This window comes from Akebia trifoliata, chromosome 3 (assembly GCF_017979445.1).
Source record: "Akebia trifoliata isolate Shusen 1 chromosome 3, ASM1797944v1, whole genome shotgun sequence".
Classification (NCBI taxonomy): Eukaryota; Viridiplantae; Streptophyta; class Magnoliopsida; order Ranunculales; family Lardizabalaceae; genus Akebia; species Akebia trifoliata.
In genome coordinates this window covers 6,624,682-6,646,772 of record NC_141377.1, presented here as the reverse complement: position 1 = coordinate 6,646,772, position 22,091 = coordinate 6,624,682, and the positions used below count along the sequence as shown (strand labels likewise).

At 33.2% G+C, this 22,091-nt stretch overlaps 1 protein-coding gene across 1 annotated transcript; it reads left to right on the top strand.

Moving 5' to 3' along the window:
• Positions 1-1,953: 1,953 nt before the first annotated feature.
• Positions 1,954-8,760, top strand: LOC147405786 (uncharacterized). Its single transcript, XM_086433637.1, has 8 exons — positions 1,954-2,112; positions 2,584-2,924; positions 4,170-4,241; positions 5,874-5,941; positions 6,156-6,312; positions 6,941-7,021; positions 7,117-7,206; positions 8,356-8,760. Exons 2-8 carry the CDS (start codon positions 2,643-2,645, stop codon positions 8,476-8,478), a joined length of 873 nt encoding a protein of 290 aa, XP_086289763.1. The 5' UTR covers positions 1,954-2,112; positions 2,584-2,642; the 3' UTR covers positions 8,479-8,760.
• Positions 8,761-22,091: the final 13,331 nt, after the last annotated feature.

Here is a 22,091-nt window from a genome sequence, read left to right as displayed (position 1 = left end):
AATCTTACTAAGTTAGTAAGGGAAATGTCTCTCTTTCGAAGAAACGGTAGTTGCAATTTGTTTTATACGGCAGATCATTGTTATGGTCCGTCCAAGAATGAAGAACAATGTATTTTACAGGTCAACCAAGACTCGAGAAAAAATCCATCTCTCTGCCGTCTATAGATTTAAGACATTTAAAAGACGGTAACGGTCTGGTTAACGGAATAAACGGTCTTCGCAAGTTCGTAGATCTCATCCGAAGCAATGTTTCCATCCAACCCGAAATACCGCTGACGTATTTATTTATGGAAAAGTCATGGAATACAGATACATACCTTTCAGGTTATAAATAATATAAATGAAATTTCTGATGACGTGTCATACAAGACTGTCAAAGGATGGGTTGATCCGGGACCAGACCGGATCGGATCGGATCCTGGTATGGGTCAGATTTGAACCCAAATGATAAGAAATATTGGACGATACCGAGACGTATTGGATGAGTCATCTCGATCTCGGACGAGATTTAAAACCATGGATGGTATTGATCAATCATTAGAGGTGACGTATATTAATATCCTTCAATTAATTCAACATGAGTATTATTGTAAAAAGAAATATTTTCCTTATTTTAAGTCTTATTAAATGTCGTTTTCTTCAAATAGATTATCACATAAGTAAACCAACACCACAACCCTCTAGATTTTATAAAAAAAATTTAAATTTAAATTTATTTTTTTCAAAAAATAATTTTCTTTAAACTTGATCTAGGATTTTGAAAATTGACAGCTACCAAACTTCCACATAAGTCCTAAATTTAAAATTAAAATTCAACTGTGAACAATAACTTTCTTTTTATTTTTCTTTTCAAAGTTCATAGAATTTTGTCATCTACAACAATCCTAAAACATCGGATCATAGTTTTGGATATTACAAGCATTACGTGAAAATTGGAAAATTCTACAGAAAAAATTGACGGGCCAAGGCCCACGAACTTTAGAAACTGAATATTGACAATTTAGGACCGTCAAAATTCTAAATATTCCCAGATTTGATGGTTTAGAGTTGTCGAATTTCTCCCATCCTTCATTAATTTGACAGTTTCGACCCGTCGAAAAAAAAATTGACAATGAAAAATTCAATTCCAATTCAAGACCTTTGTTCATCGAATTTTATGAAATTTGACAGTCAATAACCATCAAATTTGAGCTTTTTTTCAAATTGTGAAGTTGAGCCCAGCTACCCCTAGTGAGAGTGAAATCCTTACTAACTTAGTAAGACTAGTTGCACTCTACCCTAAGTTAGGGATACCCTTATAATACATGTTCCATCCCAAAGCATATATTTGTTGTTAATAATTTTCTGTGTTAAACTAATAAATCAATGACACGACGACATGTGTATTGTAAAAAAAAGTATGATTGATTGGTGGAGAGAAAAATTAAGGAGAAATTTTTCGAACAATTAAAATTTTCTATTTTTGATAATTTTCAATACATGTGGTGTCATGCTATTGGTTCATTAATTAAGCACAAAATCTAATTTTGTGAAATTCAAGATTGGCTCTTGTCCCATACTAAATATCTTAACAAAAAGTCTATTTCTTCTATCAATTTCAATTTAGGTCAAGTGGATTTAACTATCAAGTCGTTGAAATGGTTGTGAGAGATAATTGGGGTTCATGATGTTATAATCAAAAACCAATTAACGATTTCCGATTCTTGCAAAATTTGGTAGCGTTTCGGCCTTATCTTCTTCACAAATGTCTTTCCGTCGCGGAACCTTCTTGTCAATTTCCATTACGGTCAATCTCATCCGTGTGGACCCAAAGCGGAGTAGAGATAGGGAGTAAAAAAAAAATACATTCGAGCGAAAGTCATGATTCCGCGTAGAAATCTTACGGTAACGTCATCAACTTAACGTCCGTTATCACACTTATGGCCAAAACTTTTCTTCACGTTAGACGACGTTACCGAGGCTAGAGGTTTGTTTGAATCCGAGCCTGTCACGTTGATTTCGGAGCTATATGTATAAAATTCTTTGTTTTTCAGTTTTTTCAAAGCTAAGCGAAGCGGATAGGTTTTATTGAATCTAAATCCACGGGAAACGCTTGATCGAAGAGAAATCGAGGTACATTAGATTCAATTTTCCATTTTTTCTTCATTGAATCTTTGTCTTTGATTATTATTTCTCTGAAGAAATTATTCGATAAATTGTGATCGTGGATTTTTAGGAATTTTTTTTATTTTTATGATTTAGCCTTATTAGGGTTTCTGCAATCTTTCTTTCTTTTTCTTTTTTTTTTTCAATTATCTGTCAGATGTGAAGATTTTCGCGCTTTCTGAGGAAAAAATGTTTTTTTTTTTTGGGGTATCTGTTAGGTTTTTGTTGAGGAAAAATCGAAGAATTAGGTAAAATTTATTAAAGCGAAGATATTTCAAAGTTCGTTATTGATTTTGAAGTGTTTTTTTGGGGAATGTTGCTTTCTTTGGCAGGAATTTAGGGTTTTTATTTCTCTGTTTGCTGATTTTAATTTCTAGTTTAAGATAAGTTTCTTAATGTAGTTTTTAAGAAAATTCGTATTTTCTGTCACCTTATCAGGAGGAATTAGAGGTCAAAATAGAATTCTTTGGATTCAAGGAAGGAAAATTTATTCAGGAATGGGTGATCATTTGGTTTTGTATGTCGACCGCCTCATAACGTCTGCAACTTTACAATCCATCGAAGAGGCTGAGGCTTCAGAACCATCTGCAGAAGCCTCTTTGCCTCACACTCCTGCTGTGTCCGGTTCCACAAGCAACGGCAAGAAAGTGGAGGAACATGAACTTGAGGTACCTGAGGAGGAAGAGCCGCTTATTCAGAATATGGAGTGCCGCATTTGTCAGGAGGAGGACCACATCAAGAACTTGGAGACTCCTTGTGCTTGTAGTGGCAGTTTGAAGGTATCTTATTCAATTGTTCGTTAACACATTCGTCATTATTTTAAAACTGCATGTAAATGTGTATGTTAACTGAATTGTGATGGTTGAGGTCTTCGGCTTAATTCCAGTTCTAAATCAAAATAAATGTTGTCTTGTTGTTATTAGAATCATAGTAACAAAGTTCGGATTCAGTAATTACTCCGTGGGGGTTTAATCTGATAAATTCTGGAAAGTTTCGTTAAAAAATCGGCAAAATTTTGGAGGTTATACGAAATATGTTTTTGGGTTTCTTACCAAAATCTATCATCTTCAACCTCTCTAAAAACCCTAGTCTTTTTTTTGATGTTTAAATGCTGAAAAGAAAAATAAAGGTGAGGGATTAAATGTTACCATGTTTTACGAGTAAGTGAGACATCGTCACTTCACTGATTTAATCGGCTAACCCCTAATTCGGATAATTTTTTGAAAATTTTGGAGAGTTTTGTGACTATGATTAGAATAACTTTTCTTTTGTGATTCTTTTTGGAAAATATGTAACTTTGGGTCGTTCTCTTAAATTTCTCTGTATTTGTATCCAGTTTTTTCAAAAAAGAAATACTTTCAGGTCTTTGGAGTTCATAGACTGTGTTTTTTCTTTCATTGTCAAAGTTTGAGGACTTCATCCATTCTTCTATTGTTAATTGAGCTGCTTGGTATTACCATATGTTAATTTCACATTTCTTTTCTCATCAATCATTATGGTAAGTATTTTTGTCATAATGTAAGCAAATTTGGTAGGAAATTAAAACACATTGTCTTAGCATCGGTGTTCTTTTTTGTATTTAGAATTGCAAACGTTGTATATTCAAAAAAATTGTAAAAAGTTTGGTAATGTAAATGGCCTTGTTAGATAAGGTATTATTGTATTCCACGAGATATCAAATTGATTTGTAGCAAACACTGTTGTTTAATGGGGCATATTCCTCTCCAACCCTAAACTCAATTGAACCAGCAGTCCATTTTGTAGTCTTAGTATATATTCAACTTCATTTAGTTATCAAAATTCGTTGGTTTTTTAGTGAAACTGTTATTAGCCAGATTTTTAACTATAAAGCTATGTTTTCCTTCAAATACATTATAATCGTGAAAGTCGTAACTTGATTTTTCAATACATTTTCTTATTTATCTTTTGCTTCTCCAGTCTCATTTATAGGAGAAAGTTTTTGTTTTATTTTACTGATTTGCTACTTATATTGATTACTAAGCTGATTAGCATGATTTATCCAGTTTGCTCACAGGAAGTGTGTGCAGCGATGGTGCAATGAGAAGGGGGACATAACTTGTGAGATCTGCCATCAAGTATGTACAATGCTTCAGTTTTCTTGAATTGATATTTATTTCATTTAGTTCTAATGATAGATGTGAAAATATCTTTCACTCCTTTGTCCTTTTTTGAATAATTGCTCTATATGTATTTGAACAAGAAGACTTGTGGTTCAAAACTAATTACGAGAGCCATTGTTGTACAACTATGAAGATAAACTAAGTTTTGTGGTCGTAAAATTAAAAAAGGATGACTGCTTTTATTGGTATTTGGCCCATCTTATATCTAAGGATTTACGCTTGCTCTTCGTAATATTGTTTGCTCTAATGGCAGGTAATTTAATGAGAATTTTTGGCACATTGGGATTGTTGATAACTTTTTGTTTCTAAAAAATAATTTTTCCTTCATTCTCTTTGTAAAGTTTTCTATTCTTTTTGCATTAAATGTGACTGCTGGCTGATTTGGACTAGAACCTTAGTCCTTATTAAATTCGAGTTAACTTTTGTCATAGTATATCTTGCAATATTAAATAGCTATTGTATCTGCCTTGTTTTTTTTTCCCCTTCCCTGCCTACAACTTAGAATTTTATTATTTTCCCTATTGTCCCATTAATGTTACATGCAGCATATTTAATATCATTGTTTGATCATTAACCTATTTCCAAAAAATTCCTTGTCATTAATATTTCTAGTTTTATTATGTTTTCATTAATATTTCTAGCCATATTCCGTTTTATATATATTCTTCTTTGATTTTGGTTGTGAGATACAAATGTAGCTAGAGTTATTAAGTTTTAGACGTTATGCTCAGAGTTCCCCTGGATTGTTAATAAGTTCAAGTATCTCTTCATGTGTGTATTAAGTTTAGGGCATCTCTTCATTTATATTGAGATACAAATGTAGCTAGAGTTATTAAGTGTTAGACATTATGCTCAGAGTTCACCTGGATTGTTAATAAGTTTAAGTATCTCTTCATGTGTGTATGATTCCTATTAAATTTGATCTATATCACATATATAAAATAAACTGACCCATATCCAAATTAACTGAGAATTATATCTTACAATAATAGTTGTTATAGACATCGTGTTTTTCATTCATGATATTCTCACTCAAACAAATATATATTGAGTCAAGCTCTGAGATAACTCAACGTTATTGATGGACACAAAGTGACTAGTACTGAGTTTGATTTTTAACTGGAAGTCAGGTCCTACTTTATTGGCAGATTATATCTCATCTACGACATATTAAAAGAATTATTGCTCATCTATAAACCATTAAATTATTATGATGCTTATTATTACAAGTTTTACTATCCATATATGCATCATTGCGAACATTATTTTTTTACACTATTCAAGTTTCCATGCTCATATATTTTGTTGTTAGGTATATATAATCATCACTTGTTTAATTATATGCATATAGTAGACCCACGTAGGCATGAACCTATGTAATTCTAAATAAAATTCTGAAGTTCATTTGTGTTGACATATTGAGGGGTAGTTTACTAGTCTATCTTACATCATTTTGAATTGCTGTTCTTTCATTTGTATAAACTGTATATCTTGTAGGGTATTTGTTTTTATAAAATTTAAATTTTATTGCAACATTATTTCATATGAACTGACCATAAATTTATGTTTCTGAACTCTGATGTTCAGCCTTACCAGCCTGGTTATACTGCTCCACCTCCCCCACCTCACTCTGAGGAGACCTCCATTGATATCAGGCAAGTTCAATCTTTATGCACACTTCCCTTGTTTTTTTCATGCTTTTAGAATGATGAGAATTTCATTTGAAATAAACATAGTACGTTTACTAATCTCTTAAGGTCAAAAATTTGACATGCAGTGGAAATTTTAGTTATGGATGTTAACTTTCTGAATATATATTTTACTTTTATCTATCTAATTATGTATGTATTTATTGATTTGATCTTGCAGTGGAGGCTGGACAATCTCTGGAGCTCCTTTGGATTTGCATGATCCTCGAGTCTTGGCAATGGCAGCAGCAGAACGTCGTTTAATGGAGTCCGAGTATGATGAGTATGCCGCTACAAATGCTAGTGGAACTGCCTTTTGCCGCTCTGCTGCTCTGATTGTAAGCCCTTGTGATAATTAATTATCTAAACAACGATGACTGGAATTCTGTTTAAGCTATCCAAAAAAGGAAGGAATTTCATAAGTCCAGTACTTAAAATAAAATAGAATAGACATCAGTCACTGACATCTGACAACTGATGTCTACTCATTATATATGTATATGGGAATGCTAACGTCCAAGACTTCATGGGGACTTTAGCATTCTCTACATTCACTTTTTAATAATACCACTACCTATTTTTTTTCTTTTAGCAAAAAATACAAGGATATGTTTGTATTTTACATAAGAAATGCTAAGGGCATTTTAGTCTCTGGATTAAATGCTTTGTTCGCAGTAAATACCTTGGCAATCAATGTCAACAAATATTTATATTTATTATGTAAAAGACGAACATACCTTTTTCTTTTTCACTAAAAGACAAAATGGGTAGGGGTATTATTGAAAAGTGAATGTGGTGGAGAATGCTAATGTCCCCATGAGATCTTGGATGTTAGCATTCCTCATATATATGTATAAAAGAATAAACATAAGTTGTTGGAATGATTTCATTTTTATATTCACTTCTATTTCTCTTTTGTTCTTATCTTGTAGCTTTAATTTTAAGGTTATTATCTTTGTTTTGTAGTTAATGGCACTTCTGCTCCTGAGGCATGCATTGACCATCACCAATGCTGATGGTGATGATGATGCTTCCACTTTTTTCTCTGTAAGTGGATGAGGAAACAATCCTCGCGATATTTTTTTCTGGTTGTAGGTCTTTTTATACTTGTAGTTTGTGACTGAATGGTTGATGCTGAACAGCTTTTCTTGCTTCGGGTTGCTGGGTTTCTTTTGCCTTGCTACATTATGGCCTGGGCGATCAGTATCTTGCAGCGCCGAAGGCAAAGACAGGTTAGTTGATCTGTCTTCTTCTTCTTTTTTTCCCCTTTTATTTTGGTAAACTTCCCTGCGATGTTTACCTTACTTGCCTTTCCCATGTTAAAATATCCTTTCAGGTTTTTGGAACTTTCTTTTTTTCAAGGATAATTTCATAGAATTTATTGTTCCGCACAGTAACGCTTGTTTCTTTTGACAAGCAAGGATAATCTATATAAATATGTATCATCCAAGTAGTTTATGTAAAAAGGGGTTTAGATGGAAGCCTCTATAGTAAGAATTTTATCTTGCATAGCAGACCAGACAAAGAAGGCCACTTAGGAAGGAGTAGATACTTCCATAGTGGTAAGGAGAATAGCTGCAAATTTTCATCTTTATTAAAGAGGCTAAAGAAGGATCTGACCTAAGAATTCCCATTAGGGATCAGCCTCCAAACCTCTCGTCCAACCTAAAATGGTCCAAGGTAAGAGCTGAGCTTATTTGAGAGGGTTCTCGTGCAATCAAATTCCCATTGTGATTTCTTCTCATGCAGAGATTGCAAAAGAAATCGTTTTAGTTCCAAATGATGCATGGCTTATAGGCTCTGCCAGAGGGAAAAAAAGGTACATTGAGGGGAACTCTAAAAATTGAGGCTGGTCCCAATGCTATAAATCCTCTCAAAACCTAATGGTAGAGTCATAACTTGGCTTGAAAAGAACGAAAAAATTGACAATAATCCTTCATAGATTATCCCACTCCCAAATTTCCAAAGCCATTTTCCCATGAGAGCGACATTAATCATTATTTTGAAGAAAAAAAATTAGTCCTTCTTGACAAGAAAACTTTTTGGAAGTCCACTAGAAAGAATTTTTCGGAGGGAAGTTTTTATCATTTTAGTCAACATTGCCGTTGCTTAACAAAATAATCACGCAATACTGCGCAGTGCAATAAAGCCTAAGATTTCGTAAAGCAATTTCCCTGATTTTTCTTTTGTATGTTATTTCATACCATTATTCTCTAGAATATGGGGGAAGTTTTGTTTAAAGGGTTTTGTTCACATGTGCCCTAAGGGAAAACGTTATGGTGCATTAAATACATCTTGTAAATTTATTTTCCTACCAAAAAAACCCAATAAAAAAATTTCTTACCAAAAATACCCTCTAACATTGCTATTTGATGAATCAGGAAGCAGCAGCGATGGCAGCGACGGAAGTTGCATTCGTGCTGCAGTCAGGTCAATTACGAGGTCTGCAATTCACCATAGCTCCGGGGCCCGCAGCCATTCCCCAGCAAGAACAGCCTCAATAATGTGATATATTTGGACCCCCAGTAAGTGTGTCAATTTCCAGCACTACATAGAAAAGGGAGTATTAAACATTTGGAAAATTGGGATGTTATTGGCACTAATCTTACAGCTACTAGTTTAAGAAAATGGAAGGGGTTCTATATTGAAATGTTTTTTATGGTGTGTTGAAGCTGTTGGCTCATCGGAAGAGCAATTATTTTTCTTTTAAAGGCATGTATGTAAATTTCGTGTTTTTCCCAACAAGAATGTGCTGTTTGGAGAAATTCATTTCGAATTTGTTTTCAGTTGAACAAGCTTTTTATTTAGATATGTTTTTACGTGTGCTTGTTGTGTCCGTATATTGTGGATAGTTTGGGCCCTTTCTATTATTAGTAGTCTTCGGTCATGGTCATCAATGGTGAAGAACAGCTGTTCATCTGATCAACCATGAAAACAGCATTTGTTCCCATTGACCTAGCTTAACATTTTTGTTCAACCTTAAACATTGTAGGATTTCATTCTCTCTTTCTGATAATTGGAGCAATGGTTTTGATGAAGATAAAATAGATTCTTAGAGTTTGCTTTATTTCATATGTGACGACTAAGAAGTATATAGAGCATAAGTTCTATTGTCCTGTTATTGAACAATGGCAAGATTAAAAATAATTTTAACATTAAACCATCTACAAAGCAACTAGAGAATATATTATGTAAACTTTATTATAGCCACACTCTATTGAAGTAATACATAGGTATATTGAAACATAGTCGCAAAATGTTACCCATTTATTCAGTAAGTTAGACTGTTAGAGAGGGATTTAGAGCTCATAACATGTTAATCAGGTTGAATATATGATTTGTGGATAGTCACAAGTGTAGTAGAGATGAGGATATGTAGATTGACAACAACGCCTCATCCCAAAGATTTGGCTTCTCGGCTAAATGAATCATTTTTCCTTCATTCCATTCCATCCAAAGTCTTATATTAGTGAGAGTTCATATCTGTTTTTACAGCCTAAACCTTTAATTCTTTTAGGTTTTTCCCTAACTCTTGTAAGACCTTCAATTTAAATATGGATAATGCTGAAGTAACATTAAAATGTATATCGATCGTACATTCTGATGGTTTTCTTTGAGATACGAGTGAAAAGCATTTATGGTTAAGTGTGCAACACCACATCAGAATGTCAGAATCATTGAAATATACATTTCAATGTTACTCCGGCACGACTCTTTAAATATTTTTTCCAACTCGGGTTATAACGGAATTTCATTAAACATGCCCAAAACACCTCATCATCAACTGCTTTTTTCATAGCTTTTACCTTCTATTGGAGTTGCTCCTACATATTCTGAGTGGGGTAGAACTCTTTATTTTTCTCACTTTAGATGCTGTGATGGGAAGGTATCCTTTTGTAATTGAAATTGATATTGTGTTGTGCTGGGCTTTGGTTGAATTTTTCTATTTTGTGCATCAGAGCCATGTCTTATCTTAGGGTAGGAAGTTCAACCATAAGATATACAAGACATCTAATTCATACAAATAAAAATAAAGAACAATATGAACATTGATGGGATCGATAATAAAAATAGAATCTTGGGTCCCAAATGTTCATTCGATTGATGATGAAGAAAGAGAGTTCTTAATTCCATTCCCCCACCTTATCTTACCAAAAAAAAAAAGATTTTGATTAAATTCTATGGAATCTTCTTAGTTGGCTTTGTTCACAAAAAAGCTCGAAAGAACTTTAGACCCAACCTCAAGAATCTCTAAATAAACACTAAAAATGTTTAAAAATTGAATGAATCCTCCTTACTGCACTGTTCTTTTCTTTTTTGATTTTTTATGCATAAATATATAAATTCGCTGGAGTTTGTGGGTTCCTACTCTCTTCAGAATAACAAACTTTAAAAAGAGGAGAGAGTATATTAAAGTACAAACCTTAAAAGTACATTCCCGTACGCATCAGACAAGGGGTCCCCATCTGCACCAAATTATTTCCTTATCTGGCATTCCTTGCTCTTTGAATATGACCATGATAAGGTATTGTGCATCATCTACTCATGTACAATACGCTCACAATGAACATGGTCAAGATAGACATGCATTGGTGGATGCACATGCCACATACATGTATTGCTACATACGCACATGGGCATGCAAACAATTTTGTTTAGAGTCGTGATAATCTGACGCTCCCATCACAGAAATGTAGATCATTTGCCTCGGGATACATAATAAAAAGATTTATGATTCTGCATATCCCGAGGCAAATGATTTACATTTCTAATAGAGGATGGTAGAAAATTATTGTTCTTTTGTTTATTGTAGTTAGAGAAAAGAGAACCTTTTAATTTGCAATAGGTTTTATTATCTTTGTTTAGAGTCAAATTACATATCCCTGGGAATTTCAACAAAATAAAACACCTCTTGATTAATAAGTTATACGATGTATTTACTTATATGCACCATATTTATCAAATCAGGGTTTAGGAATAAGTTGGCCATGAGAAAACTCAGAAAATAGAAAAATAACAAAAGTTAAAGAAGAAAAAAATCTGGTTAGGATTTTACAACTTTGTAATATTTCTACTAAGTTATACTTCTCATATTATATCACCAAATTTTATATTTAATAATAAATTATTAAATTCAATATCTATATCACCCGCACTCTTATAAAAATAATCATAGATCCACAACACATTCAAGATTTATTATATTTTTCAAATTATAAAAAGATCACAATCATAAATCCAAGTTACAATTCAGTGCCAACAAGCTTGTTGGTGAAGTCTTTGAGTGATGATACCATTAACTTGGGTTCAATTCCTACCAACACCAAGTTATTGATCTCATTAAAAATAAGCTTACTCGATGGCAACATAAAAAATTATTCGTGAGCTAAAAATGAGTTATTACGATTCCGGCTAACTGTTCATTTTAATTACCAAAACGTGAATGATCATGTTTTCATTATAAATAAGTAAAAAATTAGAACGGTAACAAATTCCAATTAGCCACTTTAAACCTGCGAAATAGTCACTTTAAAACCACCGAATTCGTTATCATTCACGTTTTGGTAATTAAAATGAACAATGAGCCAGAATCGTAAATTCGTCAAAATTGATCACTTTTTGTAAATATCCCAAAGCTTTAAGTCCTAAGAGGTTGGCTTAGTGGTAGACACAAGGGTTTGCTCTCTCTGGTGTTGTGTTCAAAACTTGGTGATCTCTTGACTTATCTTGTTGTACATTGAAAAACTTATGTGGTGTCTGGGGTGTGAGACCATATGGATTAGTCCCATCCCAAAAAGGGTATTGGGGGAAATCTTGCGATATAAAAAAACATCCTTAAATTCAAAGCCAACTCATTTGCACCCTCATTTTTTAACATCTCATCAATAGTTTTCACCTTCTTCATCGAGATCATAGTTTCTTACTATTGCATTAAGTCATCTTTTGTTTTCTCTAATTTGATACAAATTTTGTGATTTAATTTAAGAGCGAAATTTGTAAAAACGACAACTAAATCAATAAAGAAAAAAAATCACAACATTTACAATAAGTCATCGAATTTAGTGACTATGATGTGCACATAGACACTTCAACGCTTCTTTAAGATGTGCAACCCCCATGTGTTTGTGCCACCAACACGTCTAACAAAATATATGTGCACTGAGGCTATATTACATTAATAGATATCATCCATGTATGTGCATGAATGATTACATGTTATACTCATGTACAATCTAAATGAGATTTGAACCTTGTACTAAGAATACTAGAAAGCAACTCTATTGTTCTTTTACTTTAATTGAAAGTTAAAGGCGAATACCTAAGTATTAATATGTAGGGTATATATATGGCTTGGACCATGACCAGTCTTCCTTCCATCAGCTTAAAACAACACAAAATCCCATCACCTCAATTTTGATAAAGTGTGAGAAGAACTTATGCTTTTGGATTCTTCAAGTTGTTTGATTAAAAAAAAAGTACTAGTTCCATGTGATTTTGTATGTTAATACCAAGAGTAAATAAAAGGAAAAGATGGTCTAAATGGACAAAAAAGATACAAAAATGGATAAAAGAAGAGTGAGAAAGATTTCTAATGGGCCATCTTTCAAACTTGCTTCTAATGGGTCATCTTTCAAACTTTGAATGGGGGGCTTGGTCCTTAGCAATCCAAAGAAAAGCATAAAGAAAACTACTTAGCACAAGAAACCAAGGACTGTTCCATTGCTGCATAGAGAGGAGAGCTTGGAATTCTAAAGTAAGAGAGAAGATCTTAGAATGGTATAAAGCAAGTGTTTGTTTTTTTTAAGGGTTCTATACCCCATCTCTACTTTTTTTTTTAAACTTGCAACTGTAGCAATCTAAATCTTTGGCTCATGGCTTGCTTTTTTGGTTAGCACTTATTCCTTCTAGCAATAAAGAACTACATTAATTACCAAAATGCCCCCTACACATAAGTAATCTTTTTTGTTTTTTATGTTTTATATAGGAAGAACAAAGCAGTATAATTAGCAAAAATTAGTTAGAAAACCCATTACTTGTATGACCTTAAATATAAAAATGAATTTTTTTGTTTTTTGTTTTTTTACAGTTTATACAATGAGGGGAACTGAACTTACAAGGCACTTACCCTTTTCTATTTCATTATTTTTTTTCACTGAATTCTTTCCCAGAGAAATATCTCTAATAAATAATTTTGATATTAATTCATTAAACCAGCTATAAAAAATGGAATTTAAGTTGGCCTCTATCAATATAATATTAAACACTTTTAACAATAACCGATACAAGCTGAGCCACTGCTGTCCATTAGGCACATTGTATGGCTTGCAAAGATGGGTCAAGCTAATATTGGTTAAAGTGAGCAACCAGTAGCCACCAATGCGTGTACACGTAAGCATGATCGTGTGACGTGGCTGGTCAGCAAGTAGTCCAAGATCCTTGGTTGGCCTTTGTTTGGTAACAAAAGCATGGCAAATGATAGGGTGAGAGAACTATTAAAAAAGATACTTGGCTTCTCAAGGGTGGTGTTCCAAAACCACTTTATTCAAGCCTATCAGTCTTCTAAGACAGCCTTAAAACTTACTTGGATTGCTTCCATATGATTGAAAGTGAATCTGAAACTTCTCTAAGTGTTCTGGGTCCCTCTTTGCTTTATGCTTTTAAACCCCTCAAAACCCAATAAGAGAGAACAGGACTTGACACCATAAGGAATAGAAGGATTACCCAAAATCAAGAAACACTTCTATTCCTGTTGTTTGTTAGTATAGAAACCATGGTTTCCTATACTTACAAGGTACTTATCCTTCTTGTCTGTATTGGGCTCTTTGTTGTACAACCAGAAAAGGTTTCTGGACTAAGAAGCATAGACTTTGTCCTTAAATGGGAGAAAGAAGAACATGGGCTAGACCTGAAGAAACCACGAGTTCTTAAGGATGTCGTCGTTGAAGACCTTAACACCAAGAAACAATCAGTACCCACGCCACCAACATTTGATCCCAATCAATCAAGCAAACGAAAAGTTCGAAGAGGGTCCGACCCAATTCACAACAGATCTTGATACGTTTAAGGAAATTGATCGGTAAAAAAGAAGATATAAGGCTTGTTGCACTCCTCCATAGAAATGAAAACTCGAGGGTAGTGGAATTTCTTCGCTTCCTTAGATGTTTTGTTATGTGGGGTTTGTCGGTTTTCTCAGTTAACAATTTAGCGGTTTCGCTTAGAGAGATGTTTATGGATGGAACTATTAAAGGATAACTTAAGACATCTCTCTATTGTAAACTGAGATTATAAGCAAATATACAAAGGAGAAGGTACTTGAAGAATGATGATGCTGACAAAGAAAACAAAATTACAGTGAGTTCTGTTCTTTTCGAATTGAAGACAAAGAAATTTCATGTGTTTTAGTTAGCCAGTTTAGTTCTTGCAGAATATAGTGAAATTCTTTGGCATTCTTTCAGATCTTACAAGAGTTTCTAATGAATTTGGAGCTCCACTGTTCACATCAAAGAGATCTTCAAATACAGTTTCTATTTTTTTTCTTTTTTCTTTAAGAGTGTTGATTTTATTTCTGTTGGGTTTTAGGCCAAATCACTTGTGAGTAAAGATGGTGTAAAAGACTATCTGTTGAAACCATTTAATGTTTTAAAACATAAATTTTTATGAAGAACCGATTTCGAAATTTACATTACAAGTGGTGTCAACACATCACAGAAACCAAAGAAACTAACTTCTCTTTGTATCTCAGGGATTGAACCCATAGTTCAATTTATTGACATAATGCCATTCGGATGTCTCCTGTGATATTTCATGCAAAACTCGGAATGGGCCATTTCGTGGCCCACCGCACCAATCAGACTTTCATGAACGCATCTAAAGCAACGTGTAGATCTTTGTCATCTTTGAGAAGACAATAGAATTCTTGTTCAATGATTCCCTAATTAAATAAATCGAATAGGGAGATTGAAAATTTCTATACATGTTTAGCAAATTAAATATGAATAAGATGTAAGATTCTGAGGCTTAAGTATAAAGCCTACACGGGAGCAGGGGAGCAGTTTTTATCCAAAGGTCATGAATCAGGATCCATTTAAAGCTTTGATATAATATTGAACATCGACGAATTTACAAATTTGGTTGATAAGAATTTGAAATTTTAACAAGGGAGTGCTTGTTTAAGGATAAGGAAGTTAGAAGACATCCTTCCTACCACCATGAAAGTAGACTTTAGGACCAAAGATCAGATGTGTCCCACTTACCAAATTTCCTAAGATATCAAGAAGATTAAGAAGGATGATCCTAAAGAACCGTTGTGCCGAATATTCTAAATGGTTAGAAAAATAAAGAAAATGGCATACAGTGAGAGATTGAATCATGAAACAACATCAGTTTCGACCTAGGTGATCTCCAATGTTGGATGCTGTGAACGATGGGTCCAGCCCCCTTTAATGTGCCTCACATAAGCAAGGACCTCAACAAGGATTATTCATATTTGTTAATAATGTTTAAATCGAGAGGGGAAGATTTTGGGATGTATAGCTTTAAACAAACAAAAAATACAAGATTTATGTGGTTTGGCATAATTGGTTACGTGCATGTGAGATGATGAGATCCGTTCACTATTTTCTTGAAAAACAGGGTTGCACGCATAGTCACATATCTTGGGCTTGAGTCACCATCAATGGTCCTCACAAGATTCATTAAGTGACGAACTTAGCTGGGTATTTCCCAAAATCCAACACCACATCCAATTTGCTGTTCGGATAGTGTCGGCTCACAATTTCATGATCCTTCCAAGTCATCACAATCCACACAAAAACTATACCAGTTTATCCTATTGTGTATCTTCGCTCTTCAATGTAGCCAAATATGATTGTAGTAGTTGAAAGAAGAGAAGAATAACATGCATGTTACATGTCTGACTCGAGTCTTTTACTCCAGCAGCACTACAGGCCTCACCCACACCTTGTCAAGGTTTCCCATTGTTGGAAACCTTGAAAAGCATCACCTTGAGTTCCCATCAACATTTTGTTAAGAAAATAGGTGCAATCAAAACAAGAAAATGAATTGAAAACCAACCACAAGATGCAATCACACAAAGAAACACAGAGATTTTACTTGGTTTCCTCTAAATTGAGGTACGCCCACGGATCACATCGATTCTAGAGAAAACCTCGTAGTTATAGATTACACCTTTTCACAAAAAACAAGAAATATAAATACCCTAGGAAATCTAACTAGGGTTTTACATATTATTAGTGAAATTATGAAAATACCCTAGTGAGCTCACCACCGAGCTCGACCAATGTGAAGGTGTGGCTTGATTTACAGTATCTCCTTGTTGACCAATATTATTAGGTTTCACAAACCACAACAATCTCCCACTTGGAGACTGATCAAGAATATCACCCACTTACACATGCTGCATCTGATAAATTACGCCTCCATAACAAACTCGGTGTGAATCATATGTCTTTTAAGCTTGAAGACCAATAGAAGTTGAACAAGTCTTCAGGTTCTCAATAGTAACTACCTTGGTGAATATATCTGCAAGATTCACACTTGTGTGAATCTTTTCCAAAGTAAACATCCCATCCTCCGGAACTGAACGTATAAAGTGATACCTGATGTCAATATGCTTCGTCATCAAATGAAATACTAAGTTCTTCGTTAGGTGAGTTGTACTTTGATTATCACTGTGCAACTTGCAATCATCTGACACCTTACCAAATTCCTTCAAAAGAAATTAAAGTCATATCATTTTCTTACATGTTCTGTAGTTGCAACATATTTTGTTCTTGTAATCGAGAGAGTAACTATTTTCTGTAATCATGAAACTCAACTCACTATTGTATTACCCAATGTAAAGACATAACCTACAATGCTCTTTCTGTCATAATGTAGCCTCTAGGTATGTTCTGGTATCAAGAGTATTTTGGTAATTTGATTATATTTAAATGATTTTTCTCATAAAACATTTTTAAGTCTCAAAATGATGATTTTTATGTTCTGAATCATATTTTTCTAGTGTAGCGTGGTTTCTAAAGTTTGTTTCCTTGAAACATTTCATCCGAGCTTTGAAAACACATTTAGTAACAAATAAAACCTTAGAATATTCATCCATTATTGGGAACCTTCGCAATCAAATTAACAAGTTGATTAATCAGGTGAGTGCGAAAATGAGGTGTCTACAACTAGTTAATTTGCGACAACAATACTAACCCTTCTCTCAATCGTCTTGGATGAGTCAAACCATTTAAATCATTTTAAAATTATATATTAATATTAGCGAGTGAATTAAGAAAAAGTAGTACTTATATTGCGTAGAATATTCTTTATTTTTAATTTTGGAGGTTATTTTAGAAATTTTCATATGGAAATCTAGCTTTATAACATATGCCTTTTATCATAATATAAGAATCTTTTTGTAATTTAAAAATATTAATTGATGTGAATTTGCATCAACAACACTCGCCCTTCTCTCATTCTAATAATAAAGATGTATTTATAATATTTCCCTAATTATTATAAAATAGATGAGTAGATGCTTAATCTCAAAATCTTATTTTCATGGATAATAAAACATTTATATCACAAAAGGAATAATAAATTAAATTACAAAAATTGATTGACTCAGCCAAGTTTTCATTAAATCCGCCAATATTTCCAAAATATCAACCAAGTAATATAGTTTCAATCTCGAACGAGTCATTGTGATGGGTGATTCACATCAACCATCCTGCATGTAGCCTTCAAGACCGTAATGACTCGGCTAATTCATCTAGTTCTCAAGTGGGTTGTGAAACCATCGATTGATAAGCCTAATATGGTACATACCAAAATCAAACTTGATTTGATGAGCAAAAACCTTTAGTAAAGAAATCTTTATTCTTAAGTAACAGCGAGGATGAGTGGAGAATCCTTTGTTTGAAAATGATGTTGTTATAAAATTTGTGATAAAGACGTTCGCAAAATGTCATGTGTGATACTTTTGGTATCGTATGAACGTATTGGGGGATAGGGCTGCAACTTGGGCGGGTTGGATAGGTTGGAGGGTAAACCCAGGCTCAACCCAAGTAGAAAAACCCTCACCACGACCATCGGGCCAAACCTCACCAACCCGAGGTTGATCTTCTAAAATCGAGCTGAGCTTGGGTTAACTCGAGTTAGGTAATTTTGGGTGGTTTGGTTGGGTTGGGCTCTTTTAAATAACCCTAATTTCATTTTGTTTAGAAAATAATTTTATATTTTAAAAAGAAGTACTTTAAAAATAAAATCATTAGTAAATAAAATCGTTTACAAACTCCAAATCCATCATCGAGAGAATATTTAGAAAAATCATACTAAACCAACTTTAATGATATCCAATTGTTCACAAGTCATAATAATAAGATGGAATAACAAAGTTAAATTAAAAATCTATAACTAATATACGAATATTTATATATTAGTATATAACATTAGGTTCGGGTTGAGTTGGGTTGCTCGAACCCTCAACCCGAATTGATGTCAGATTGAGATATTCTAACTCAAGCTCAACTCATCTTCTACATATCTTGGTCCAGGCTTGCCCATCAATCAGGTTGAGCCTAGGTTAAGTTCTGGCCAACCTTCCCAGGTTGCAGCCCTATTGGAGGATCCATAAATAAGAGATAGTTTTGTAAGTATATTCATAATTGATTATGAGGGTTAATAATCAATTCTAAGTCTCATAATCTGTCATAGCCAAATTCTTGAGATCCGCAACTTAGGCCATGATCCATGGTCAAACCCAATCTAGAATCCAAGGATGAGAATTTAATAAGATAATTCAAATATGGAAAGGAAGACTACCCTTTGAGTCTTCTTACAATTTATCATGGTAAAAAAATAATAGTTATTCACTTAGCAAGTCGACCTTCGATCTTAGGAAATTCATATCTCGAAAAATGCTAAAAAAAACATTAAGTCATGATAACGTAGAAAATAGACTCATTTAGTTTTGACGAAAAAATATAAAATTATTAAAACCAAGGTTTTTATTTGAGAAAATGCTATTTTAGAAACACCCTACTGTAAAATTGGTGATATTAGATTTACCCCTTGCAAAAGACAAGATTAGGTTCACCCCCATGACCATATGTCAATGTTGTTTTTTCTTGATGATTTAACTATGAAATTTTGATTTTTCCATATTTTGATTTAGTAATTTAAGTATTTCAAGAGTATTTTGAAAATTAAAATTAAAATTTCACCATTAAATCATCAAGAAAATGCAAGGTTGAATTACAGTCAAGGGGGTAAACCTAATCTCATATTTTGCAAAGGGGTAAATCTAATATCACCAATTGTATAGGGGGTGTTTCTAAAATACCCTTTGAGAAATACCATAACTTTTTTTTTTTAGATGCACTACTAAAACTCAGCTGTAGGGATTGACCAACCAATATATTCCTGAAATTTTCTAAATTCAATTTTTACTAAGGGAGTGTTTGATTGCAGGGAAAATTTTGTAGGGCAAGACAAAGGATTTTCTAGGCAAATCCTTTGCCACCATTTGATCACATCATGTAAAATTTCGCGGAAAATTATTTTATTGTTTGAATGACATGAAAAATAACAAAAAAATATTATTTTAATTTAAATTTTGTAATAAGTATATAAATATCATAATAAAATCTTTCAAAATTGCATAATTTTTTATCTTTCAAAATTGCATAATTTTTTCATGAAAAAATTGAAAGAATCTCCTTTTACACAAGGGAATAAAAAAAAAATTCCTTTTAACATACAAGCATTGAGTGTATGATCTAAAGCATTGATCAAACCAAACATATTAAAATGATGACTGTCGACGCAATGAAAACAAGTTCAGTTTGAACGACTCCAAACAGAACCCATAACATCCAAGAATCCCCTTATACCTATTGTTTTGTTTGTTTCATAAAATACAATTTATATATGACCTTTTGCACATTGTAGGTAAACAGTCTTTTAAGTCACATTTATCAACTTGTTTTGATTATGATATAACCATTAATTTTGTCCTTCTGACTTTAAGCTAATAACCACCAACAATCCACACCATATAAGGAGAAAAAAAGTGATTTTCATGGCTATGTCAAAGGGCAGATTTAAGTATGAATTGATGCTACTTCAATCAAGGGACCCCAAAAAGAACCAATCAAATTGATGTTGGTTGGGCAAATCTAAGTATGAATTGAAGCCATTAATGTGGCAAACTCTACTAGACATACAAATGATCAAACTTGAACCTGACTATTAGCCTATTTTGGGTTTATCCATTTAATTTATACTTATATTTGTTAGTTTAGGGTAGTTTATTATTTATATTAATAGTTTGTCTGGAGACCATTTTTGGCATGTTTTATGATGAGGACATGTGTCCCTAAAGATTGAGTAGGGCCAGGGCAAAATACAGAACTAAAGCTACCAATTCCAAAGGATAACAACAAACAAAAAAAAAAAAAGTATTTATCAATGCTAGATTTAATACTTGAATGAGGTTCTGAACGGTCAATAAGAAGCATGTGATCCCACCCTCATTCACCCAGTTAGTTAACATGACAATATTAATCGAATAGGCTAGTGAATCAAAGATATGATGTGAAAGTTTCCACAGTGGGTTAGTCTAAATGATAGAAACATAAATCGGGCTTAAAATCAAAGGTCACATCAATTCGGTAAAATCTCAAAAACTGGTTGATTTGTGAGTTCAGTCAAATATCTCAATTATAATGAGCCAAAGAATTCAATGCAATCAAAGCACTCTCATGTGCCAAATCTCCTCATTTATGACGATATTCATAAATAATTACTTAAGTAAAGGTGAATGTGACATGTATTGACTCACCCACCTCCAAATAGTGAAATGTAACAACTAAGTACTTAATGCACTAAGACACTAAAAATCCAACTCAAATGCTTGATTACAAGTGATGGACACATCTCCCAAATCACTCAAGTGTATCTCAAACTACCGATCTCATCTTATACCTACACCATCAATGTGGTGACATCTGTCTCTGGATTTCAGTTATAAAAACCTCATCCTTAAGACTAAGAGGGGTGGAGAATTTAGATTATCTCTAGTTTTACATAATGAATATCTCTTTGCAACTCTACTATTAATTATCTTTTCCGTTTGACCCATTTTACATTTTCACTAATAGATACTTAAACTTTGTAGGATTTTTGACAGGCACCATACCAGGACCCTATCATTCTTGTATTATATCATCCTAGAAATCACAAAAGAGTAGAAGAGAGTCAAACCAACTTGTAAATAGGAAGATGCCGTGAGATTAAGATCGAGCTTGACTTCAAGAGACAGCTCACATCTCAAGGAGTAGAAGCCCTAAAAAAGCCCTCACAGTTTGGATCCAAAGAAATTATGTCTTGAGAATCGATTTGGAAAGGACATGTACTTTATTACGCATTTAGGACTTGTATTACACAAAGGATGCATGTATGATTGTTGAATTTCATTTCTTTTTTGTGTTATTCTATATTATTTCTCAACCTCCAAAAAAATCATTGGTGGTGTCTAGCATGGTGACATGGTCCCTTAAAAAGGATGTGACTTATCACGTACAATAGTTACCAATTTTAGTCCAATACTATATAACATATCAAAATATGATTCTAATATTTATATAATAAAACGAAACGATAGGACCCACTTGTAGGAGATAAATGTCCCTTCATTTACCATGACCTCACTTTATTGCTTTCCTTTACTCCCTTCCCTTTTTAAATAATACTCTTCTAACTTTACTATTTTTCGTCTTTTGCCCTTTCAACCTCAATTTTTTTTAATAATACTCCTCCCATTTTATTATTTTTCTTCTTTTACCCCCTTAACCTTTAAAGAAGATGTCTGTGTTGTAGGCACGACATGGACGGACTCTAGTCTATATACAGTATAACAGTGAGCCTCATGCTATTTACAATTATGAGATATAAATAATGAAATGAGGTTCACACTATCTTTTCCTCTTCACCTCATTTAACTTTATTGTCTTTCTTCTTCTCTCATACTTTTCAACAATATCTTTCAAATTTTACTGTTTATATTTTTTTTTTATTCCATTTTTCACTAATACCCTTTCAAACTTTACTA

Excerpts from the sequence above, each read along its gene's own strand:
- LOC147405786 (XM_086433637.1), top strand. The coding sequence starts at position 2,643 with ATGGGTGATCATTTGGTTTTGTATGTCGACCGCCTCATAACGTCTGCA. Across the intron at positions 4,242-5,873 it reads CTTGTGAGATCTGCCATCAA|CCTTACCAGCCTGGTTATAC; the intron begins GTATGTACAATG and ends TCTGATGTTCAG. Across the intron at positions 6,313-6,940 it reads GCCGCTCTGCTGCTCTGATT|TTAATGGCACTTCTGCTCCT; the intron begins GTAAGCCCTTGT and ends TTTGTTTTGTAG.